The 24,902-nt window shown below is 42.7% G+C and overlaps 2 protein-coding genes across 8 annotated transcripts in view; both read right to left on the minus strand.

Annotated features, from left to right (window-relative positions):
- Window positions 1-81: 81 nt before the first annotated feature.
- Window positions 82-14,946, minus strand: COPS2 (COP9 signalosome subunit 2). 2 transcript variants are annotated; one of them, XM_032968845.2, is made up of 14 exons: window positions 14,826-14,946; window positions 11,367-11,480; window positions 10,450-10,527; window positions 9,479-9,604; window positions 8,904-8,993; window positions 8,318-8,395; window positions 7,055-7,229; window positions 6,002-6,075; window positions 5,314-5,418; window positions 5,153-5,205; window positions 4,508-4,605; window positions 2,775-2,857; window positions 2,056-2,114; window positions 82-1,754 (listed from the first exon to the last, which is right to left on the minus strand). In XM_032968845.2, exons 1-14 carry the CDS (start codon window positions 14,877-14,879, stop codon window positions 1,610-1,612), a joined length of 1,332 nt encoding a protein of 443 aa, XP_032824736.1. In that variant the 5' UTR covers window positions 14,880-14,946; the 3' UTR covers window positions 82-1,609. The 2 variants fall into 2 exon arrangements, with proteins under 2 accessions (XP_032824736.1, XP_032824735.1); XM_032968844.2 differs by having other exon boundaries at window positions 8,904-9,014.
- Window positions 14,947-21,128: 6,182 nt separating this feature from the next.
- Window positions 21,129-24,902, minus strand: part of SIN3A (SIN3 transcription regulator family member A) — a 30,591-nt gene continuing 26,817 nt past the window's right edge. For 5 of the 6 annotated variants that reach the window (XM_032968863.2, XM_032968866.2, XM_032968862.2 and 2 more), the window contains one exon: window positions 21,129-24,116. In XM_032968863.2, coding sequence (XP_032824754.2) covers window positions 23,874-24,116 — 243 coding nt within the window. In that variant the 3' untranslated portion in view covers window positions 21,129-23,873. The remainder of the gene's footprint in view (window positions 24,117-24,902) is intronic. The other variant, XM_032968867.2, reaches the window with a different exon arrangement.

Here is a 24,902-nt window from a genome sequence, read left to right on the forward strand (position 1 = left end):
CAGGAGATGAAATATTATATGCGTGTATCCTTGAACTTAATAATCGATATTAATACAAAAATGTGAGCCAACAGAATCCTGCTCGTTAACAAATGTGATTTATTGGGTAACAAAGTCTGCATTCAGGTCAGGGCTATGGTTTCCGCCTCAATTAAATAATCTTTGCTAGGACTCCCCCCACAGTAAAATATCTGCACCTCAGTGGGCTCCCGCCTGGCATTAAGTAACAAATATCCAAGGGAAGTACAACATCGACCGTAGACTCCGCTGCAAACACAGCAGCCTGCAGCCAATCCCTTACCAGGCCTTTACTCTCAAATGGACCTCCTCTGTAGTTTTCCACCAATCAGGACACGGTGTTAAGGCGGCCGTCACGTGCTCACCAGATCTTGCACGCTGATATTGGGTTACCACCTCTTGAGGTATAGAAAAACAAATTGGGATGTGCCATTTGAACAATATATATTACAATACTCAGAGGAAAGAACTACATATGCATTGCTTTGAGTATTATTAGCCAACTGACAAAAGCCAAGAATGGATAGCCATCTCAAAAAAATATATCCTGGGTACACCGGGACAGGTGGGAACCCTTATCAAACGTGATGAAATGTGTTGTCAAGAACCAATCCACTAACACGCCGACCCCACCATCCAACTTGTGAAAACATAAACAAGGCGACCGCAAACTTTACAAAACACTTTTATCTACAACAGCGGTAAGATGGGTATGTATGCCCAAACAAATGCTCTAGAATCCTGACATGAGCCCCCATATACATTTGGTAATTCCAACACGGCGTTTGATACAATGCCACCACTCTACTCACAGTTTACAAGTCAATGGTCATTATAAATTACTGCCGTACGTTGCTAAATGTTGTGTTACATATGTGGATACCTACACGTTATACCTTTCATACCATAGGTGTATCGCCATGAATTCCTGCACAATAATGCGATAATTTGCGTGGAAACGAATTAAAGCAATTATGTGGCTTGGACACAAATCCCTCAATACTGCTGAAAATCATTAAAATAATTATATTTGCCACCTTTACTTTGACGTGCCAAATTATTCATGCAACCAGGGTAGAAGCATTGTTAGAGACACTGGAGTTTAAAGGGATGTTGTGTCTTCAGTAATTTGCAACGCATGGCCATACCCTGTCTCTCAGAAGTTGGCAAGTACTCAGTGTCACCCAGCATGTGAGCCTTTTCTCTGTATCAATATTGACACCAAGGTGTACCCACGGCTCGGCTTTCCACATCTACCAATCAAAAGACATCCAGCCAGCCCATCACGGCATCTCACATCATCAGCAACTCCACAAGCGCGCATCAATTTGTCCCAGAGCCAATTGGTGGATGTGAAAGACAAAACTGTGGGCAAGGAGAGTGACAGGAGCCCCAACGGTGGCACCCATTCTCTTTTTATGTCTTTCCAAGTTCATGCGTCAGGCACGGGACATGAAAACAAGGCATTGCGACGAGGCTGGGCGAGGAAAGCGATGCAACTCGTCGCTCCAGGCAGGGGCCATGAATCTCAGGACCAACTTGCAGGTGAAATAGGCCCAGTGGACATATGGGCAAGCGGGTGGGCAAGCAGTCATGCCAACTTGCTGGCAATAGCCTGGTGCAGCGAGCTGAGCTGGTTGGTCCATTTGTCCAGCGCAGCGTAGCGAGCGCCGCCGCGCTTCTGGTGGTCAAGCTCCAGCAGCTGGTTCACCTGATCAATCCGGCCATTGATGGTGCTGAGGGCGGAAGAGGCGCAACGCAGTCGGGCACATATGGGTGTAGATACGCAAACACACATAAACCATCAACATCTCGCGCGCATTCGCACACACGCGCTCGGCGTGTAGAATTAGAATTAAGTGTCTTAATGTCGCCACATGTCAAGATGCTGTACAAGTTGCGTGCCTCCAATTCACACGAGGTCCTGATGGCTCCCAGCAGCAGGAGGTTTTGACTAGCTCTAGGAGCTAGCCTTTGGAGATATTTGGATGACGGCAGTCAGGGATAGAGCTACATGGGTGAGAAAGCAACACTCACTTGTCAAGGATGCACTGCACCAGGAGGCTCTCCACGTCACTCACGTCAATATTCAGTTCCTGCAAGTCCAAGTGGAGAGACAACATCGGAATCTATCACTCATGATGTGTTCTTAACCAAGCCATCAGCTTTCATGGGTTCCGTTGTTGAATTACATCCTCCCACTATTAATGCTACAGAAGATGTGATTTTTTTAAGTACAGTAAATAATGATAATTTATCATTTACAGCCCTTTTTCAAACCACTGGTCAATGAAGGCCTTCCACACCGTGTTGGTTATTGGGGTTTGTTTGAGCATACGTTACTACTCTGATCAGAGCAGGTTGGTGAAGGGGGTGGCCCAAAACTGATTCAGATATTACTTGATATGTCAAAAAATATTTTCTTAAAAAAATGTCTGCAGGTGACCTTTATTTAACCGATAACCTACGTAAAGTAAGCATTTAGACTAGGCTTTAAGACACGAGTGGGGAATAATTTCCTTACTGCATTACTGAAGACCAAACAGGATTTTCAAATACATTTGACTGGCAACACAATCATGCACACTTCAACATTATCCACGAGTAGTATGAATCCAATTAGTGCTCAAGTGTTTCTAAATGTAAACAGTGTTGCTAGGTTGGTTTTTCAAATATCGCTTGCATGCGAACCACATGAAATAAAGTCACGAACCATAGGTTCCCTACCCCTGCTTTATGATCAGTCGCTTGCTTACCTTGGATATGAAGGGGATATGGATGCGCGTGTACGGCATGATGAGCTTAATGAGCACCTGCGTGCGGATGTTCCTCAGCAGCTCTGTGTGACGAAAACGATAGCACATCCACACGTGAGCCCCACTGAGAATGTACAGAGAGGGTAACGCTTAGCAGTTGGCCACGAGGGCTGCCACCAACTCCTGGTTTTTGTCACATGCGTAATAATGCACCGCTCAATTACAATGGATTTACATGTAGTTCTTCCCTCGTCTGGCACTGAGATATTATTCTTGCCATAGATACGTCCCAGTTATGTGCACTTCAGCGGTAGAAACTGTAGCATCCGCTTAGGCTGGCGAGGCACAAGGTAGAGTGGTGGGGCGACCAGCACCGCACATGCTTGCGGAACATTTTACAGGCCACTGAACCGATGCCCTGTCATTACATGATTTTTTCCCCCCCCTAAAATAGTGCCGCTTTAAATTACAAACTATGGGAAAGTTCCAATTGAGGTGGGTTTTTGTTTATGTTGTAAGCTGAAAGGAGCTAGGATAGGGCCAGCCAGGTTCAGTTAACAATGGCCAAAGATGTTGAACATTGTGAGAGTCCAACCTAGTGAATTGCTTTGGTCCAAATTCAGTGCTTTATAGTAGCCTCATCCAGTGTATGTACAGTCTCATCCAGTCCAGAGTACAGTAAAACCTTGGATTGCGAGTAACTTGGTCTGCGAGTATTTTGCAAGACGAGCAAATTTTTTAAATACAGTTTAACTTGATAAACGAGCAAGGTCTTGCAATACGAGTAGTACGTATACGCTTTGTCTGCCGAGCGTCACGTGATCACAACTGAGCCGATGGTTCTTCTCTCTCTCTCGCTGCGGGATTGTGGGTAATCATCTTCCATGCTCGGTCTCAGTCGGCGTGCCTCACTCGTATAGTCAACATCCGTGCGAGCGTATACTGTTTACTACAGTACTATAGTGTTGTGACCACGTGTGTGTGCGTAAAGCATTTTTTTTATTTTGTGTCCAAGTGTAGTGACTGTTCTTTAGAAAAGCATCACCCGAATAAGGCTGTAGCAGTGCGAGCGATTAATCTGTTGAACGACAATGCAATGTCACATTTCCGCGAAATCCTCAAAAGGAGGCAAAAGCAAGTGTCATTGGATAGATTCCTTGTTAAAGTCGCACAAAAGGAAAAATATTCCAGTGAGCCAACAGATAGCTGTGATTCCGTTAGTGACAGTGCAAGTCGTCCTACACAATAGCCCTCCTCTCCTCTCCACTGTCGTCTCCGTCACACCAGCCACGATTAAATTTAATTAATAAATTTGATCACTTTATATTAAATTTAAATTATAAAAATATAAAAAGGTATTTTGTATTAATCATTTTTACATGAATATGTTTGGGTTGTGGAACAAATCATCTGAGTTTCCATTATTTCTTATGGGGAAATTTGCTTTGATATTCGAGTGCTTTGGATTACAAACATGTTTCCGGAACGAATTATGCTCGCAATCCAAGGTTTTACTGTATTGTTAATCTAGTCTTGTACATTGTTGTAGTCAACTGACGCACGTGAATCAAGTCTATTGCATGGGTGTCATCAATCCAGTGACTTGTTATATCTGGTTGAAATCTATTCAGTAGAATACAAAGGTCGAGTCTGGTCAAGAAACAATGTTTACAGGATGCATGCATGGCACTTCCAAGTCCAGCACTTTACGCCGCCCCAGGTTCGTCCCGTACCCTCAATGTGCTCGCGTATGAAGGGGTCGTCCATGATGTTGCTACGGTTGGTTTTGAGGATCTTCTCAAACTCGTTGATGTCGTTGTTTTGGTACGCACTGAGGAAGAGATGGCGCATCCCACACAACATTGCTCTCAGTGTTGCGCCACCCACCGCCACAACTCCGCAGGGATAATGTGTCACGCCTGCTTCACTCTCGGCGTTTTATCACGTCGCGTCAGGGTTACAACTGACGATAATTAAGCAGCAGAATGGGCCAAGCGTTAACTTAACCATCACAACTTTCTGTACGGGATGAGAAATGTGCTTGCAATCAGATGAGGCGAGGGTTTTGTAATGAGACAAAGGTTCTGTATCGTATGCAGGTCCTGTAGGGTGAAACAACGGTTCTGTATTAGATGGGATAAGGACTCTATAATTTGTTTATGTTAGAGATGAGGCTTCATTATCAGGTGATGGTTCTATATATAATTAAATTAGTATTCTGTCCAATAACAAATGAGGGTAATTTCTCATCATTGCTTAACTTAATAGATTTTTAGTTTTCCCCAACTGGCATCTATAGGTAAAATGCACTCGAGTTTGTGAACGAGATGCACAATTTGGCAAGGCCATAGGACCGGTCCCCACCTCTTTCCACTCACCTCACAAGGTTGGTCATGGCCAGAATCTCGGGGTCATTCTTGTACGGCTTTGCCTGCGAGACGAGATTAACACGTGTGAACACTCGCGGCCCGTGGTCTCTGTAGTTCACATGTAAACGCGGAGGTGCACGTGCAACTGCCGCAAGCACGAGAGGGCTTACCTCTTGCGAGTCGAAGGGGTTTATGCCAGACTTCATGAGCATGTTGGCGAGCACCAGGTACTTCAGGCAGGTGGTTCGACGGGGGCTGCCAGACTCGTCGTAGTTCTGGGGGGTTGTGAAAAAGGAACAAGTGTTGCAGGTTGAGGAACTGAAAGCACTCGTGGAAAAATAAACATGGGTGATTCCATGGCAATGGCATTACAAGGGCAATGTAGGCACATTTCATTGTATTTGACACAGTGTAAAAGTCCTCATGATGCGTGTTCTTCTTTTCATGGCCAGATTCTGTGTCCCACACTGAAATACCATGACTGTGGAATTTGCAAACATGAATGCCGAGTTACTTTTGAAGAATTTAACCTTCATTCATATTTTGCGTCAATTATAATTAAGAGTGTAGTGCCATGTAATGTAAAAAAAACCCACTAAAACATGGTCAGTTAGGCAACTGTTGACTTTGATAAACATTAATTACTCCAATAACTATCAAGCAAAAAAAGCATCCTTGATGCCATGAAGTCAGTCACAGGCTGTTGTTTTTTTTCTAGTGAGACACCACACTCTCAAGGACCTGTCATCAAATCTATTGCCTCTGTATAAAAAATAAACCAAAGTGCGGTGCATTTTCCTACGGATGAATGTTTAATGACAGGTGGCAAAGTAGCATGGGGGGGGGATAAAGTGGCACCTTGAAGGCTTCAAAGAAGTCCGTATGTGCTTTCTCAAACTCGCCCTCACGTAGGTGCATCTTCCCTCCGCACTCTGCACTCCACACAACATCGGGCACAGCGCAGACACCACCACCACCACAAGCGATATCATTAACATCACCTTCATTACAATACCACAAGTGACTGTTTCACCACGATGGTAGTTCAGAGTAAATGTAACAATTCTTCGATTCAAATAAATTATTACGCTCGTGACGTATACATTGCATCGTGCGTGTGAGAATCGATTATTTACGACTCGTTCAAATTATATGAAAATGTTACATTCAGGTTAATGGAATAAATTGAGACAGACAATACATACAAGACAACAAATCAGACAAGCTAGCATTGACTCCTTGAATTAACTTGTAGGGAGGAGAGAATCATTCTATGCCTGAGTGGCAGCATGGATTTGTAAATGCACTACCAATCAGACCAATAACGCCTGGGGGCAGCACATAACGATTGCCGCGCAAAACCACGACAACAACATAACTAAAGAGCTTACCTGAGATGTATTATTTAAGAGATAGTATTGTCTTAATGTGACACATCAATCCTACTTACGAACTATGTTAACGTGGCTCTTAATGCTATTCTGAACTGTGCTAATGTGATTTAAAGCTTTCGTGACTGCAGGGATTCATATTCTTGGTTCTTTCGGTAAAGTCGCGTAGAAGGGAAACAATAAAATACAAATATAAAACAATAAAATTCTCACGACGTTTCGACTGCAACACAAGCAATCATCATCAGGTTTTTGCAGTCGAAAGGTCGTGAGAATTTTATTGTTTTATATTTTATTATTTTGTTTCCCTTCTACGTGACTTTACCGAAAGAACCAAGAATATGTGCTAATGTGGTCCACAGAACCCACCGCGAAACTCCGTTATTGTGACATAAAGGTCACCTCGGCAACGTGAGAAATACAGCCCACTTCGGAGCCGTGCGTTAATGTGGCCTGCAGAGACCACCTCTGAACTGTGCCACCATGGCCGCGAGTGGCCCAGGGGGGGGCGGTCCCTCACCGCGAATGACGCCCATGATGAGCGGGTGTGGGATGGCTGACTTGATGTGCAGCGACTGCTCGTACAACGCCTTCAGCTTCTTGTTGTTCTTCTGCGCTGTGTACATCTGGATCTCTAGCGCGTAGATCTCCAGCAACTGCGTACCCTTCTTGAGGTCATCCTCACCCTCGTCAGTCTGAACACAAGCACACAAACATCGACCGCCGTTCACCATCAGCTCAGCTTAGCCTCATCAAGACTGTCCTGCACAACCGTGTTTGGCCAAATCCTTTTTTTTTTCACTTTTCAACTGAGGTTGACAGCATTAATGCGTCAGTTCTGCCCATCTGTCTCTAGTGGAAGGTCACAATAGCTCTCGTTAAAAATATCCAATATTAAATATTTTCAGGTAACAAGTTGTGTTGCTATTAGGGATTTACCCTGATAAAAAAAATGGTCAAATTAATCGAAGCATTGCACAAAAGCTGTGATAAAAATATACAGCGTTAAATAGAAAAGCATGTTCGGCCAATGCAATGAAGTGACATGCCATGCGTACGCACCTCCTGTGATCTCCTACTGGCCAACGCAGAGCTCTGCATGTGTGTGTTTGGCACACAGGGCAATCCAACCTACCTCAAAGTGTTCTCTTCCTGGCCCCTGCATTGACGCTGTATTGGCATTTTGAGCGATGTTGACCCAACAATTCTTAAGGCTCTCGAATGATGCACCAGATTGAAACTTTAAAGGCTTTTTTTATCCTAAATGAGAGCCAGACACATCCTTGGTAATAAGAAAGTCTCAAATTATCTCCCCGATAACTTGTCAGGCTACTGAGTCATTATTCAATTCCAGAATCAATTGTTGCTCTCCAGATGATACTGTCTAGTTGATACTATGTTTACAGTCCATCTTCTTTGTTGTCCATCTCAATTGTGCGCTATTGTGTTCCGTCTACACTGTCAAGTTTATAATGTCTCATCTGCACTACCTTCTATGCTATGTCCACCCTCTATGTCCCATCTGTATTGTCTCATTTATATCATCTGTGTTTGTCTCATCGGTTCTGACCATCAGCATAAAGAATACATTTGCGCGATTTGAAAATAACTGATTCTTGCATGTACAATTCAATGCGCGTATCACGGACTTAAAAAAAATTCACTGATGAATCATTACATTCTGTATAGGTTCACATCAGTAAGATAACATCTTATTTGTGTTTTGGATTGTAAATATTAACACAGGGGCAAAAGCGCGCTTTGCTGTGCTGTGTTGTTGTACCTGGCAGGACTGGTGCAGCTGCCGCAGGATCTTTTGCAGCTTCCCGTACTCCTCTCGGTCAAAGTACAGCTTTCCCAGCTGCGAAAGACAAGAGGGGAGACGGCCGTGGCTTTAATTTCACTGATAAATGACGACACAGCTGAACAATCAGCCACGTACCAGGGCTGCAGCGAGCTGTACACTATTTAATAGCTGTACATGTACAGCCATTGTTACAATCCATTGCTGGATGATGGCCTACTTTACACCATGTGGTTCATTTTACCAAACGTCACGCTGGTCAGTGAGGGTTGCTGAAGGTTGGCAGCACAGGTGTGGAAGCATAGAAGTAAAGTACAGCAACGGATTTTTCTGCACTGCACTCCGCTACCCACGAGGTAGCACCGCAGGCCTGTGACAGCCTGTTTGTCCATGGTAGTCACCAATCTAAGTTCTATCCAAGCTCACATCTGCTTAGCTTCATAGATATGCCAAGATTGGGCACATTGTTGGTGATTTTGTTACAGGATGAATCAATTACGCGGACGTAACAGAAGTGACAGCTTGCTGGTTCCATTCATGAGAGGAGCCTCGTGACTGCAGTCACCTTTGTATTAGTCTTGAACCAGAGGCGGTCATTCTTGGCATCCTTTAGTGCCTCCAGTGTCGTCTCATAAAAATCCTGGAGCAGCTCCATCTGCAGAGGCGATGAGTTTCTCTTCATCAAGCAAATCAAATCATTAGTACATTTGGAATTCACACCATTCTTATATCACAATGTTATCACGAAGGTGATGTGTTTCAAAGACAAGCATCATCAGCAAGTGTCACAATAGGGGGCTCGAGGTTGCTATGTGGTTTTCAATTTGGTCATTTGAATAATTAGAAATTGAATACATTTGACAATGAAACCAGAAAAAATGGTTCCTTCCTATTCGTTAAATGTCACGAGATTTTCAACAACCACTTTGAAGCAGACTGTGTGCATCTTAAGGTAAATAACATCATACACCCGCAGTATTACCCATCGCAGCCGCTGTGCTCGAACCGAGAGCCTATGCACGCTAATAAATCGCCAAATCACGAGAAGTTGATCAACCAACCAATCAAGCTCATTAACAGTCAGGGTTGTACGTGGAGAAAATTTGCAATTGTGATGCACTACAACCTGGAATCTCTCACCTGCTTGGAAGTTGAGATGTAGTCCAGGATGGAGTTAATAGACTTCTCAGAGTAGTTACGCGTGACGGCGCTTTTGATGTAGGTCAGCAGCTGCTTGTATCTGTTCATCATCTCAGCGTAGTTTCCCTGATGGTGGGGGGGGTAGCCGTGCCGACGAGAACGCGTTGATTTTTAAATGAAACATACTTTAAAAAAAAAGGCTTCATCTTTCAACCAAATGTTATCCCCTATGGTGTGATCAGCATCATGTTACAAGACAAAAATAACCATTCCAATCTATCACAGAGCAGTGCAACCCTTCGTGTTAACGAATGGCCCACAGAAGCAAATCTCAGAGCTACCTCTGAGATGCCTTCAAGTGACCTCTGATCCACACAGTAGAGGGCAGCACCTTCCCACCGGCCCTGCCACCAGCAGCAATGTTCGTCGAGTGACGACCAATTTAAGTGCAAAACCTACTTTAGTGTGGTGCTTTTCGTGTAGTCATTGGTGACTGGGCTGAGCCCAGCTCAGCATGCTAGGGCTTGAGTACAGAAAATGCTCTTAAGATAAGTCATTTGTCCAGCAGCCTAAAAAAATGTAGTATATCCTACATAGCAGAAGGAAAAACGGATCATAAGTTGTTATCTCACACAACGTAAGAGCGGTTGCGACAGATTATATCATAATTCCTACTGCACCAGCGAATCACCTGTCAGGAAGACAACCCCCATGCAAAACGGTCACCGTAAAAATCACCTATGCAACATGTCCAGCATGACATCATAACTCTGTGATGATCAATGATTAAATCTGTGCACCTCAGCCAACCTGTGGCTGAGGTAAATGTTTATATTAATGTTGATATTAATTATTTGTATTAGCATAATTATGTAATTCTGTTATAAAAGTAATTCTGTACTCTAGCCCCGTAATCTCCGAGCCACCCAGCCACCTGAAAAATGTATATTTTATAGATTGTCAAGACTCACCAGCTTGAAGTTTATCTTGATCATTTGTTTGAGAGCCTTGAATCCCCACTCTCCCTTCTCTCCCTCCAGTTCCAACACCTAAGCAAGCACAAAGACACATATAATAAAAGTTACTTCTTTCCCATGAAAGACGTGTTTACACTGCTAGACCACGTGCTCTTAGTGGACACTTAAGGCGAGCATTAAGAAGTGATGTTGAGGAGAGCATACCACATGCCCTACTACATCATGACTGGCACACCACGAGGGTATCTAAATTTTTGCCGAAATGCAGAAGAGATCCAGGGTGAATATTCTACAAATGGAAATCTGGCATAGCCACGACTGTACACGTAGTACTACATGCACCAGCTGCCCAAGTTTTTTTTGCCTTTTTCTCAACTATATTCCAATTGTGGTATCGACAGCACGTTGTTATGAGATGAAGAGGAATCTAGTCTATCATGGAACTTTTGTGCTATAATTGAGATCCCTTAAAATGCCATCTTATCACATGCACTGCTATAGCGGTGTTCACTGTATGGCAAATTGAACATTTTTAATTGCTCATAGTTGGAAATACACAAAATTAAGTTAAAACCAAATGCAATGTTAATTCATTCTTGCAATGATATGTGACTGGGTTGATGCTATCAATGTACAACACTTGAGAAACTGGTTTAATCGCGGAAAAAAACCCTAACTTCAACTGGAATATCATTGGTGCCAAATCAGTGCTCCCCAAAGCCACCTCAATAATTCTAGATTTTTTTAAGGGATCTCAATAAACTGAAGTCTAGATTGGAGCAAGGCTGGAACCATAAAATACATTCCGACTGAAATGACAAGACTGCCAGGAACCCGATATTTTCCTGTGACTGCAGAATGATCATTATCTGTGGTCACACTTTAGAAGTATAAATAAAATTGCAGAGTACCTTCTGGAAGCTGGCGAGTGCCGCATGAGGATCATCCTCCTTGAGAGCCTTGGAGTTGTAGTACTGGTTCTCTAGGTCAACGTTTGGTTCCGAGTTGCTGTCCTCCGAATACTCCTGGTGGGATACACATCATAACAGTGTGGCCAACTTAGCGATTTTGTCACCAGAGCCAACAACCTTTTGGGCATCACTAGTTAAATCATTTTGTTTTAACGACAAATCTAGAGACTTTCTGGGATTATGACGTTATGCAAATGTACGATAAATTCCGGATACGGTTTAAGTATCCTGTATAAGTTTACTCTGTCTAATACTTGGTAAATTGTGCAGTGACATTATTCCAGATATGGATTAGAATTTCTGTATCAGCTTGTTATGTTTAACACTTGTTAAATTGTGGATTGGCAATTTTTTTAAAACTTTAGGTCTATATAGTGGCATTTAGTGATCGCTTGAGGTTAGTTCTGACAACCTTCAACTTCAAGGAATTTGCAACACCGCATCAGTCTCTCGTGTGGTGCCTCCATGTGCTCTGACCAAGCATGGCGTGGGATTAGCCAAACATGCCATTGCAAGTCCTGACACTCAATTTAGCTTTACCTGTTAAATTGCATATAAATTATATTACCATGACTTGCATCTGTACATAAAATTATGATCCTTGGGGATCTGGAGAGCTGTGACACTTGGTGCAATATAGCATTACTAAAGTGTCCCCATGTTTACGAATACTGGAATGTCATATTCATCAAGAAAAGCCTCACCAAGTATCAAGCCTCTTCATTAGGGTTCAGCGTTTGGATGTATGGTCAGTTGCAATGTGTGTTTCGGAAGGAACTTTGGTTTCCTCTCAGTCTCTCACATACATTAGGAAGCCACTGGAGCTATCCACTTTTAAATCTAGATTGAAAACTCATGTCTTTATAACTACTTTTTGTGTTTAGTTCGTTGTTCTTCCCCTGCACCTCCGATTAGTGTGGTTGACTACGTACGGTGCGAGATAAAAAGTTAAACATTCATACACACAAAATACTTATTTAATGCAACAGTGGAAACAACTCGAAGCCAAGACCCTCGTGAGGTTTTGATATCGGCATTGTCACTATCATACACAGGCACAGCCTGTTATGTCAATCCACTGCTGGATGAGGGCCTCCTCCGCACACCGTGTGTTGCCGTGGGGGTTATCTGACCATACTTGGCCATGCTCTTCAAGTACGGCTAAGGGGCCGTCCATAAATGACGTCACGCGATTTTGGACGATTTTGACCCCCCCCCCCTCGTCACACGGCGTAACAAAAAGTCAGACACCCCCCACTCAAATATGACGTGACAAAACTCTGCCCACCCCCCCCCCCCCAAAAAAAATTCAATTTTTAAACTAAAACATGCTTCAAATCGCTTTAAACTATTGCCATTGTAGTGCGTATTTAATGTGGTGCTGCACTCTGATGTTGTGGGAGTGTTGTTATAACAATTAGCGTTATTACAACAATTCTATATTTATTTAAAGTTGTGCATTTTGATGTAACGTCACATTTCTCAAACCTACCCCCCTCGTCACAAATGTCTGACCCCCCCCCCCCACAGGTGCGTGACGTCATTTATGGACGGCCGAAGCATAAGAATACAGTACAACAGGAGTTTGCTGCATTGCCGTATGCTGTCCCATCAGGTAAAGCCACAAGCAGCCTTCATTACATGGGAGTCGACTATCCAAGCACTATCCACAGGCTCAATACCTGCCGAGCTTTCGAGATTACTAACAACACTGCGAGTCGAGCTCTCTCTCTCTCTCTGTCACCCAATTAAATGACGGTATTACACGTATTATTATTATTGTTATTTATAAATGCATTAAAAAAGTAATCGATTATCGCTCGCGAATTGGGAGCCAAACAGCGCAACCCGCATTGCCACCGCCAAAAACTCGAAACGTCTAAACCCAACTAAACAATTCCACAAACACGGCTTTAATTGAGATCAAACAACTGCCCGAATGATATTTAATTGGGCTAACTGAGCGCAACATTTGAAACGCTCCCCCCTCCCATCAAACCAAGTGACAACCTCCATCCATAAGTTTATTTTTTGGGGGGGAGGTTATATCGCGTAAATATATCAATGTGTCGTTAAACCCGCCACCACCCTACACAGCCAATTAGTAAGTGGGTTTGTCACGTAAACAGAACGTGCCAATTCGTTACCAGTACAGCAACGCCGGTTGTGTGTTTGGAGAGCAAATCCCACAACATTTACAATCTTGAGTACGAACATTTCGCCAGTAATAACAAACCTAACTGGCTTGTTAATTGATAATTGTTTTTTTTTACCCTTTTGTCTGGCAACAAACTGACACATTTTTTTGTTTTACAAGGAATCATGTTTGCATTGACCACAAACAAAAAAACACAACTCTGATAATGTATTGGCACTGTCCTTGAAATTGATTGTTCCACACCCGAGACAGCTTTCCTTAGTGCCCTAGTCTCACAGTGGCGTTGGACCAGATGACGCCAAAAGGCGCAGTTTTGTTGCCAGATAAAAGGGTAAAAAAACCACAATGATCATATTTTGCTACTGGCAAAGGAGGTTCCAATGGTGAACTGGCTCGTGTCGGGTGTTCAGTTCAGTTCCATTTATTTTGGTATAGCCCTGTGAACCATTCGGCTCTAGACTTGAAGCTTTCGTGACTGCAAGGATCCATAATACTCTTTTGTTATATTGGGTAAAGTCACGTAGGTATGAAATTCAAACAACAAAAATCACGACGTTTCGGCCACAACACAAGCGGCCTTCATCAGGTGAAGGGACCAACCTGTCCTGCGGACAGCGCTGTCGTGATTTTTGTTGTTTAAATTTTATACCTACGTGACTTTACCCAATAGAACCATTCGGCTCTTGAATCGGGTGCAACCGCAACAAACAAAAAACACGAACAAGAAAACATCTTAAAGTGACTATGTGACTGTGCAAACAGAAAACACAAGAAAAAACATCAAAATATTCTTGAAAAAACACCGTACACCACATTTATATTGACGCGATATAACCCCTCACACCCCCGCAAAAAAAACTCTTTATGATGAATGTTGGTCGCGAAAGTCTCCTATTACTGTTTTATATATATTTTATTAGTTTATTGTTTCCCTTCAACGTGACTTTACCGAAAGAACCAAGAAAATGAATCACTGCAGTCACGAAAGCTTTAAATAAAAATATAACTGTACTATTATTAACGCGTTAATCTGAGAACCTTTCATGCCTGTGGCCTAGACTTGCACTAGGCCAGGCCCCTGTTGAACCTCCCCAACCCGAGCGCGCGATGAGATTTAATCGTTCTAATTCGATCGCTTTTTAAAAAAAAAAGGTGCAAACCCTTCAGATAGTTAGTTGGTTCGGTTAACTAGTTAGTCGGACGCGTCTTGTCGTTTTCGCCCCAGCTCCCGTGCCACTCACCAGGTCGTAATCTTCCTCATCGTCACACATAAAGTCGTCTTCCACGTCCGACATGACGGCGGCCGGATGTCGTTACATTTCCCAGCGCGCTTAGGCATGCCGAGTTATATTTCATATCGCGGATTGGGAAATTAGATTGTATTTGCTGTTCCGCATCAGGACGAAGCTTTCCCAATTAATAAAAAAACCAGAGAGATGATATCGTCATCCTCTCAGACTATAGGGGCAATGCCAAAGTCATCATGGACAAAAGCACATACAGTAACACAATTCAGGACCTACTTAACGATGGTAGCTATACAAAAATTTAAAGAGATCCCACCAACAGCCTCGTTACGAAAACCAACAATATCATCACCGATTCGACATCTTTAATCAAACCAACCGAGCGGTTTTCCTTAAAACCCTCTGCTCGTAGACCACCCAGATTGTATGGCTTACAAAAAATCCATAAAGAGGGTACACCCCTTCGTCCTATTGTCTCCACCATTGAGTCACCCACCTACAAACTAGCCCGATTTCTGTCTGAGACCTTAAAACCATTCACTGGTAAGATCGCCTCTGCTGTACTTAGCTCACTTTGGTATCGCTAATTAAGGACATCTCACTATCTCAAGGTGATTTGCTCGTTAGTTTAGATGTGGTCTCTTTGTTTACCAAAGTTCCTGTGCCTGACACCATTGCAATCATTGAAGATTTGGTCCAACAAGGACTGAATGCTGATGTATCGGCCCTGGTGAGACACTGCCCCATCAACACTTACTTCACCTGGAAGATGAAGGTACCCCAATGGGTTCTCCCTTATCTCCAGTTGTAGCCAATGTTTTCATGGAAAATTTTGAGACAGATGCCATCCAGGGCATCCACTCTACGTCCGTCCTTGTGGAAGAGGTACGTAGATGACACGTTCGTCATCTGGCCACATGGCCGACCAGCTCTGAACCAATTCTTCAATCACATCAATTCCATACACCCAGCCATTAAATTCACCATGGAGGTAGAAAAAGATGGCAAGTTACCATTCTTGGATGTGTTAATCGAAAGGAGACCAGATGGCTCATTGAGACACTCTGTCTACACTACAGGAAAGCCACCCATACAGATGCATATCTAATACCTGATTCCCACCACCATCCTCCCAGAAGAATTCCCTCATCAAAACTCTACACTATAGAGCTCGATGTATTTCCGACCATTACTACCTAGCCAGTGAACTGGAGCACATACACCAAGCCCTCAAGATGAATGGATATTCAGGCTACACAATCCGTAAAGCCATCACCCCCAACCGTTGGGAAAGAACCATCTGAGGACCAAATAAAAACCATCACCTTGCCATACACAGCAGGGGTCACCAAAATATCTAAAAAATCATGAGCAAACACAAGATCCAGGTTCGATTTAACACTACATAAAATTCATATTCTTAGCTATTTCGGTAAAGTCACGTTGAAGGGAAACAATAAAATAATAAAATATATAAAACAATAAAAAAAATTCTCACAACGTTTCGACCATAACACAAACGGTCATCATCAGGTGTGAAAACCAACGGCAAGAAACATTTGAAAGAAGTGGCGGTCCGCAGTTATTTATTTTTAAACGGTGTTTGTATTTATTTATTTATGAGGCTATCCACATATACAAGCACAGAGACAATTTCAACCGAGAAGATGGATTCTGGCTTAGCAATCATTGGAAGGATTTGATCAACCATTTCAGGTCTTAATTGATTGTTCACGCTTACGGTGGCTTTCAGACAGCATACATTCATTTTCCGTCTTCCCCCTCCTCTTCTCAGAACATAGATGGACTCGTCCTTCTAAACAAACTGCCAAATCGCTGCCCGTGGTGCTAACGTTTTTTTAAAATAAATAAATAAACAAACACAAACACCGTTTAAAAATAAATAAATGCAAACCACCACTTCTTTCAAATGTTCTTGCCGTTGGTTTTCACACCTGATGATGACCGTTTGTGTTATGGTCGAAACGTCGTGAGAAATTTTTTATATATTTTATTATTTTATTGTTTCCCTTCAACGTGACTTTACCGAAAGAGCTAAGAATATGAATTACTGCAGTCACGAAAGCTTTAAATCAAAATACATAAAATTCGTGATCTGATCCCATCTGTGAATGATGTGATCCCTGACATGCAATACCCCGGTGTCTACAAACTAAGCTGCGTCTGCGGCAGCAGTTACATTGGGGAAACTAAGCGACATGTCTCGGCCCGCGTTCGTGAACATAAGGCAGATCTGAAACACAGTAGGACCAATACCTCGGCCCTGGCTGGTCATTGTTTTAACGTGTGGGCTCACACGAAATTGATTTCTCTAAGACTAACGTACTTTGCAAGCCTACTGGCTATCAACAAAAGATCCGTTCATGAAGCCATCCACATATACAGACACAGACACAGCTTCAGTCGAGAAGATGGGTATAAACTGATCAATCATTGGAAGGACGTTAGCAAGCAGTTGAAGTCATAACTGGCTGTGATGTTCCCATCATACCACCTTCCGACGTTAGTTGTTAAGTTCGGCTCTCTGGTTTTACATCAACAGGTTAAACTTCCCACACTAACACAGCCCACCTCGCTCGCCAAGCTTGACGTTGCTGCTCTGCGATCTCTTATTAACATGCTCATCTCTCACATTAACATAGGGGCTGTCCATAAATGACGTGACGCACCTGGGCGGGGGGGGGGGTCAGACATTTGTGACGATGTGTGACGAGGGGGGGGGGGTTTGAGAAATGTGACGTCACATCACAATGCGCAACTTTAAATAAATATAGAATTGTTATAACAACACTAATTGTTATAACAACACTCCTATAACATAAGAGTGCAGCGCCACATTAAAATACGCACTACAATGCCAATAGTTTAAAGCGATTTGAAGCATGTTTTATTTTCAAAATGGAAATATGGTTTTGGGGAGGAGGAGGGGGGGGTAGAGCTTTGTGACGTCATATTTGAGGGGTGGGGGGGTCTGACTTGTTGTGACGCCGTGTAACGAGGGGGGGGGGGGAGGGGTCAAAAATCGTCCAAAATCGCGTGACGTCATTTATGGACGGCCCCATGGCCACCTCCGTGCCCTCGTGGAGGCCACTATGATCTGTCATCAACATGCTAATTTATGACGTTAACATCACAAGCCCCGCCCACTTCGTTTATGACCCTTGGGCTACACCCACTTTAAACCTTGAAAACATCTTCTTTGGTTCTTTCGGTAAAGTGACGTAGAATGAGAATAAAATAATAAATTAATAAAATAAAATAACACAATAAAATTCTCACGACAATAAAATCCTCTCTCCAGACAGTCTCGTCCCTTCACCTGATGAAGGCCACTTGTGTTGTGGCCGAAACGTCGTGAGAATTTTATTGTGTTATTTTATTTTATTTAAAAAAAAATTAAATCGACCTTTAAAACTGTCTGCCTGAGCGGCTTTCCCCACCACTTTTTTTTCAACGGTTTTATTTTTCCTCCTGATGACGATCGCTTGTGTTGTCATCGAAACGTCGTAGTTTTTTTGTTATTTTCTTTGAACCTATCGACGTGACTTTACCTAAAGGCCCAAAGAATATGAAGACGAAGGTATTATTTTACTAGCACGGATAGGTATAAAGGTTTGATTTGCTCTCACTGATTGGTATATAGGGTTATATTTACTAGTACGGATAGGTATAAAGGTTCGATTTGCTCTCACTGATTGATATATAGGATTATATTTACTACTACGGATAGATACGATAAAAGTATGGAGTTCTATTTTTACTACGGATAGGCGCAGGCGTTATATTTACGAATACGGATAGGTATGAGTATTACTGGTAGGAACCTCCTGGTTACACCAGCCCACAGGGGATTATTGTGTCCGTCCCTCCCCCACCTATAAACTGGCACGTTTTCTTGCTCATATACTGCAACCTTTCACTGGAAAAAACACATCTGCGGTACTAAATTCTACTCACCTGGTATCGACAAGCAAAGGCATTTCCCTGTCCCCAGACGACCTGTTTGTCAGTTTTGATGCGGTGTCCTTGTTCACCAAAGTCCCGGTACCTGACACCATCGCTATCATTGAAGACCTGGTTCATCAAGGACTGCACACTGATGTACCCCCCCTGGTGAGACATTGCTTAACCAACACATACTTCACCTGGAATGGAACTTTCTACAAACTGAGGGCACCCCAATGGGCTCCCCCCTATCTCCGGTTGTAGCCAACGTATTCATGGCAAATTTTGAAACTGACGCCATCCAGACTGCCACTCTACGCCCGACCTTATGGAAGAGGTACGTGGATGACACCTTTGTCATCTGGCCACATGGCTAGCCTGCTCTAGACCAATTCCGCGACCACATCATTTCCATACACCCAGCCATCAGATTTACCATGGAGGTCGAAAAAGATGGCAAACTACCCTTTTTGGATGTCTTAATTAAAAGGAGACATGATGGTTCAATGAGCCACTCTGTCTACAGGAAAGCTACCCATACAGATGCTTACTTGAAACCGGATTCCCACCACCATCCATCCCAGAAGAACTCCCTCATCAAGACTCTATACCATAGAGCCCAATGCATTTCCGACCAGGAACACATTACCAGTGAACTCAAGCACGTACACCAGGCTCTCAGGGCTAATGGTTACTCCGACTACACAATCCGCAAAGCCATCACTCCAGTCATGAAGAAGGATCCTCTTGTGGAGCCACTCAAAACCATCACTTTACCCTACATTGCAGGGGTCACTAAAAAGATCTCCAAAATCCTGAATAAACACAAGATCCAGGTCCGATTCAACACAGTACATAAAATCCGTGATCTAGTTCCATCTGTAAAAAATGCTGTTCCAGACATACAGTACCCGGGCGTTTACAAACTAAAGTGCCTCTGTGGTAGTAGCTACATTGGAGAAACCAAACGACATATCTCAGACCGCATCCGCGAACATAAAGCAGACTTGAAACACGGTAGAGCGAACTCCTCTGCCGTGGCAGATCACTGTTATAATTCAGTGGGCTCACATGACATTGACTTCTCCAAGACGGAGGTTCTTTGCAAACCAACCGGCTACCATGAGAGATTCGTTCATGAGGCCATTCACATATACAAGCAGAGACAAGTTCAACCGAGAAGATGGATTCGGCTTAGTAACCATTGGAAATATGTTTTAAACCATTTCCGTTCTTAATTAATTGTATTTTACGATGATCTTCAGACCGCAGCTCTTTCGCTGGCATTGACTCTTAATACCTCTCACACCACGGTTAATGGTATGGTTTACAACATGGAGTATAACAGCGCCTCGCAGCTGTCTCTCTCCCCCTCCTCTGTTCCGACCATGGATGAACTCGTTCGTCTGAACGGGGCCCTAGCTATCCGTGTTGCTAAAGTTGAGGGTAGGAATACATCCATTTTTTCGTCATATAGCATTGTGATATATAACGACTTACTGTTGGTAGCTTAGCTGATTGGAGAATATATAGTTTATTGATAACATTGAGGTAATTTATATTTGTTTTTTATTGGTTCACTATATAGTATTCGTTATATATTGTAGTGTATACCCAGTTACTGTGAATAGCTCAGATGTGTAGGCCTTGACTTCAACATAGCCATTTCTGTGACCAGTCACAAGCTAATCACTCAGTTATTTCAATGCTAAATTCGCCTAGTTATTTCAATGCTAAATTCTCCTGTTTGATTTGTACTAGGTGCCTCTGTGAATGTGTATGCTCTGACTTTAACATAGCTATTTCTGTGACCAGTTACAAGCTAATCACTCAGCTATTTCAATGCTAAATTCTATGCTAATTCCTTTGTCAAGGGGTGCCTCTGCGGATGTGTATGCTTTAACTTAGCTATTTCAATGCTAAATTCTATGCTAATTCCTTTGTCAAGGGGTGCCTCTGCGGATGTGTATGCTTTCACTTTAACATAGCCATTTCTGTGACCAGTCACAAGCTAATCACTCAGCCATTTCAATGCTAAATTATATGCCAATTCCTTTGTCAAGGCGCTTTGTTTCTTCTCACACAGCTTAAAGGTCGCGATCTGAGCGTGGCTTTTTCACTCCAGCGCTGTCCTCCACAGTCTCGTCCCTTCACCTGATGAAGGCCGCTTGTCTTGTGGCCGAAACATCGTGAGAATATTATTGTTATTTTATTTTATCAATTTATTATTTTATTCTCATTCTACGTGACTTTACCGAAAGAACCAAAGAAGAAGAAACGTTTCGCAAAAAAAACTAAAATATACTTAGAAAAATCAATCAGACAAAAGAATGGCAATTACAACATAGTGTATCTTTTATTTAAATCACTATTACACTTGCGTATCACAAAATACAACAGGACAATGACGTCATTACAATCTGGGAAATGTGCAGTGAAATTAAGTTATATGCATCATGCCGAAATACAGCCTCTGGCCCTTAGCACATGTCGGCAGAGGCCACAGCCTCCAGACAGCACACTTTCACTTCTCTTGTAGCCCTCGCTGGTAGGTTACGGTCTTATGAAAAACAAAAACACTTCCAGCGACGCAGGAAGTCAGGAGAGGTTTACAAAGAGCGAGTTTACACCAGGCAGGGTAATGCTTTTCAGCGCCGTTTGTAAATCAAAAATAAAAATTTAAATATAAAGGCCCTTTTGGCAAGGGTGTGAGCCACCCCAAAAGAGCATCTCTCAGACTCTTTAAACCAAAAATTTAAAAATATATATAATTATAAATTCTAGTAACACTTGACAAGCCATACCAAACTGTACCACTAACACGTAGGATATGACAATGTTATTTAAAAAATGGTGATGAAATAACAGCAAACCTAAGTCTGTGCCAAGACAAGACCTCACTTGGTACGACCAGTCAAACATTTTCGTACAAATTTTATTATCATGGCCAATAACAGTGAAGTGAAAACCCTTTTAAAAATGTGTGGGTTATCAAAATAAACGTTTAAATGGCCATCAAGAAATGCAGGTGGTACCAATTACACTTTGGCTCATCGAGTTAGAGTAAAATTAAGGGCAACTGTAATATTATCATTCACAATTAGTGATGTTGCTGGCGGCTGTGCGATTATAGCCATGGCGCATTTTCTTAAGATCCACCGTTTTTTTTAAGTGCTTAGGCTTGAGGGGGGAAAATTGACAGCTTTGAGCTCTTTAGGGACGTGTGAAGGATACAGATGCAAATCCCTGGCTTTAAGTGCACACCTTTCTGTAAAAGATAAAAACGACTTCCACAATATCCACTGGGTATTGAGTAAAGTACAAAAATGTTTAGATGTTTAAAAACACCTAAACTGTTATACGAACCTTTATCCTTCACATGTCAGGATTTTCCCCCCTCGGCCGAGGTGGTGGGACATAGCATCTGATTAACGCAGGTAATCTACAGTAATTTATATTTAATTACTATAGGGTTTGTTTTAAAGAGTAAAAAGGACACATTAAGAACAGCACATTTGTATTCTTAATATTAAGTTGATTACCTCCTGCTTCGGGATTGTGTGGGGCAGGTTGGGGGGGCGAGTCCTCAAACACCCCCCCCCCCCCCCCACCTAATCCACTGTGCCCATCACCTATTTCTCATTTTTTAGAGAGACTTGGTTTGGACAAAGGCTCAGCTTAGCCGACCACTGGGGTCAGAGTACGGACCTCACGGGGAAATCTGTATGCCACCTCAGGTCAGCATTCTACCCTGAGATGAGATTCAAATCCATCCCTTCAATGTTCTGCATGAAACACAGAACCATTCGGTGAAACCACCATGAGACAACTTGTGCATCACGAACCAAAAGTCAAATTGTTATTTCGGCTCCAATTATGTAGGATACAAAAGCACGAATGAATTTTGTATTTTTAAATGAAAATACAATTAAGGTCTAACAGTCACCTAAAACATGGTTTTGTAATACAGATGTAACTTTTAGCAAAAATGGGATTTCTACATCTGTTGTACATATTACTTTAAAATACAGTACCTCACTAATCGAGCAGTATAAAAATGATGAAACAAAAAACCAAAATATGTAGCACAGTCAGCATGCTTTTTATTAAAGTTACCTATGAAGCCAAACTATACTCAAAGCACAAACCGAAAAAGTTGAATACATCGGTCATTAACGCTGCCTTACTATAAAACATAAGAGTATAAAGTACACTGAAGGCCGCTGCCCAAAAGTTTAGCATATCATCCTAGGAACCCATTAAATATTCCTTACGTATATTTATGTTGTAAGGCAGTGTTAACGATGAACGTGGGAAGTTGAGTTTTTTGATTTGTGATTGTACACCACTGCAAATGCAGTCCCTTAATATTCTATAACCCTAAAGCAATAGCCTGACTTGGGCAGCTTGAACAATGTCTGTACTCGAGATCGACACCTTTTCCACTGTAAAGACAAAGATCCCCTTTATAGCCTTAACAGACTGTTGGGGCAAGTGCTGTCAGCAAGCACCCTTGACCACTGCTCAGACCCATCCAACAGATCTTACAGTTCTACCACCCGTGGATTTAAAATGTATCTGACCATACAACCTCCGTAAGGACAGGTCCAGATTGGCACGCGGTAATCATGTGTGACGTGCGCTGTACACTTCCAAGACTATGGAACAATACCCAAGCAGGAAAAGAGAAACCTATAATTTACATTTTCATAGGCAAACCTGTCCAACATTTCTGTGTACAATGACAGTTCCACTGAATGCTCGTTGTCTAGCAAGTAAAGCAAATCGGCTCAGCCAGATATGAATGCCTGAGTGAGGCCCTCCCCTAGATAAAACTAAGCCTAAAAAAATTATCAACAGGGGTGAGGACCTCCCTTAAGTAGCCTCTAGCTGACATGGAGCACCTGGCAAGGGCATTGAATTAAGTCCATTCCAAAGAAGAGACCTGGCTTCAGCCAGGTTTGGGCTACGTTTTAAAAAGCCAGAGCTACTTTTTAATGCAGGACGAGTCGCTGCTAAGGTTTGCGCCGGTGCTGTGACCGACATTTCATGGTCATGCAGTAGATGCCATTGAGCCTACTCTGTCGGCTTGTCGATGACGGCATCCTTGATGGGCTTGACACGGTATTTGTTGAGCGGCATGTGGTGAACGATCTCGAGCTGCCGCGTGGTGGTGCACGGCTTCATGTCCTCCAGGCCCTGGCCAAGCAGCCACGAGTTGGTGGCATCATCCATCTCAGGGGTCACGTGCACCTTGCTCCACTCGTCCCACCAGCTATGGAAGCGCCGGTGCAGGCGCCGCGAGACGCGCTGGTGCGACTGCGGACAGGAACAAACCGCGCGCGTGGCGGTAAGCGAATTGGCATCTCACACGCAAGTCCACAATGGCGATTGTTAGCCATAATGAATACCAACAAGAGAGAAAGATACGCATCACATTTAAATGGCATTAAAAACAAATATATGCTTATAATAATAATTGTAGCGAAGGCTTCACACAAAAAGAAAATCTAATAAGCTTGTTTAATAACCTACGGAATTTCTGGGACAGATTTACCTATCCAAATTCCATCAGTTTGTTGCAAACAAGTGAAATGTTACTTGGTTGGTTAGAGTTAAGTTAAACAGACCCATGAATCTTAGAAAAATATTTTCCACAAATAAAAATGTATACAATTATCCTGGCAAAACAGCAGAATTTGTTTTGCAGCCCACAACCCTGATGAGTCGCCTCCGTTAAAGGGGGTCCAAATAGTTTTCCTACTTAAAGGGTCCATGAGCTTGTGCAGATATTTTGACAGTTATCCCTTCAAAAACATACATTTTCTTCCAGATACATCCTAGTGTCCTTTCACATAAAGTTAAGCACTCAATAAATAGCCAAGTATAGTACCTCGAAGGTCTTCTTGGGTAAATAATTCTTAAAAACATTGAACTCCAAAAGAACCCAACTATTCAAATAAAAAAAACGCTCGCCACATGTACCATTAACACCTTCATATGTAGTGTGCTTGCTCAAGCACCACAGTGGCGAGATGTTAAGTACCTCACCTGGTATATACACAGGATGTCGTGGGTTCGATCCAGACCTTGATGCCTGTATAT

This window comes from Petromyzon marinus, chromosome 40 (genome assembly GCF_048934315.1).
Source record: "Petromyzon marinus isolate PM22_M1 ecotype Great Lakes invasive population chromosome 40, UKy_Petmar_22M1.pri1.0, whole genome shotgun sequence".
NCBI classification, from domain to species: domain Eukaryota; kingdom Metazoa; phylum Chordata; class Hyperoartia; order Petromyzontiformes; family Petromyzontidae; genus Petromyzon; species Petromyzon marinus.

What these genes read in the sequence shown, in the direction of transcription:
- COPS2 (XM_032968844.2), bottom strand. Translation starts at nt 14,879, where the DNA reads ATGTCGGACGTGGAAGACGACTTTATGTGTGACGATGAGGAAGATTAC. An exon ending in ACATCTCAACTTCCAAGCAG is followed by an intron (nt 9,015 to 9,478) that starts GTGAGAGATTCC and finishes TGCTTGATGAAG; the next exon opens with AGAAACTCATCGCCTCTGCA. An exon ending in ACCCCTTCGACTCGCAAGAG is followed by an intron (nt 5,206 to 5,313) that starts GTAAGCCCTCTC and finishes CTCGTCTCGCAG; the next exon opens with GCAAAGCCGTACAAGAATGA.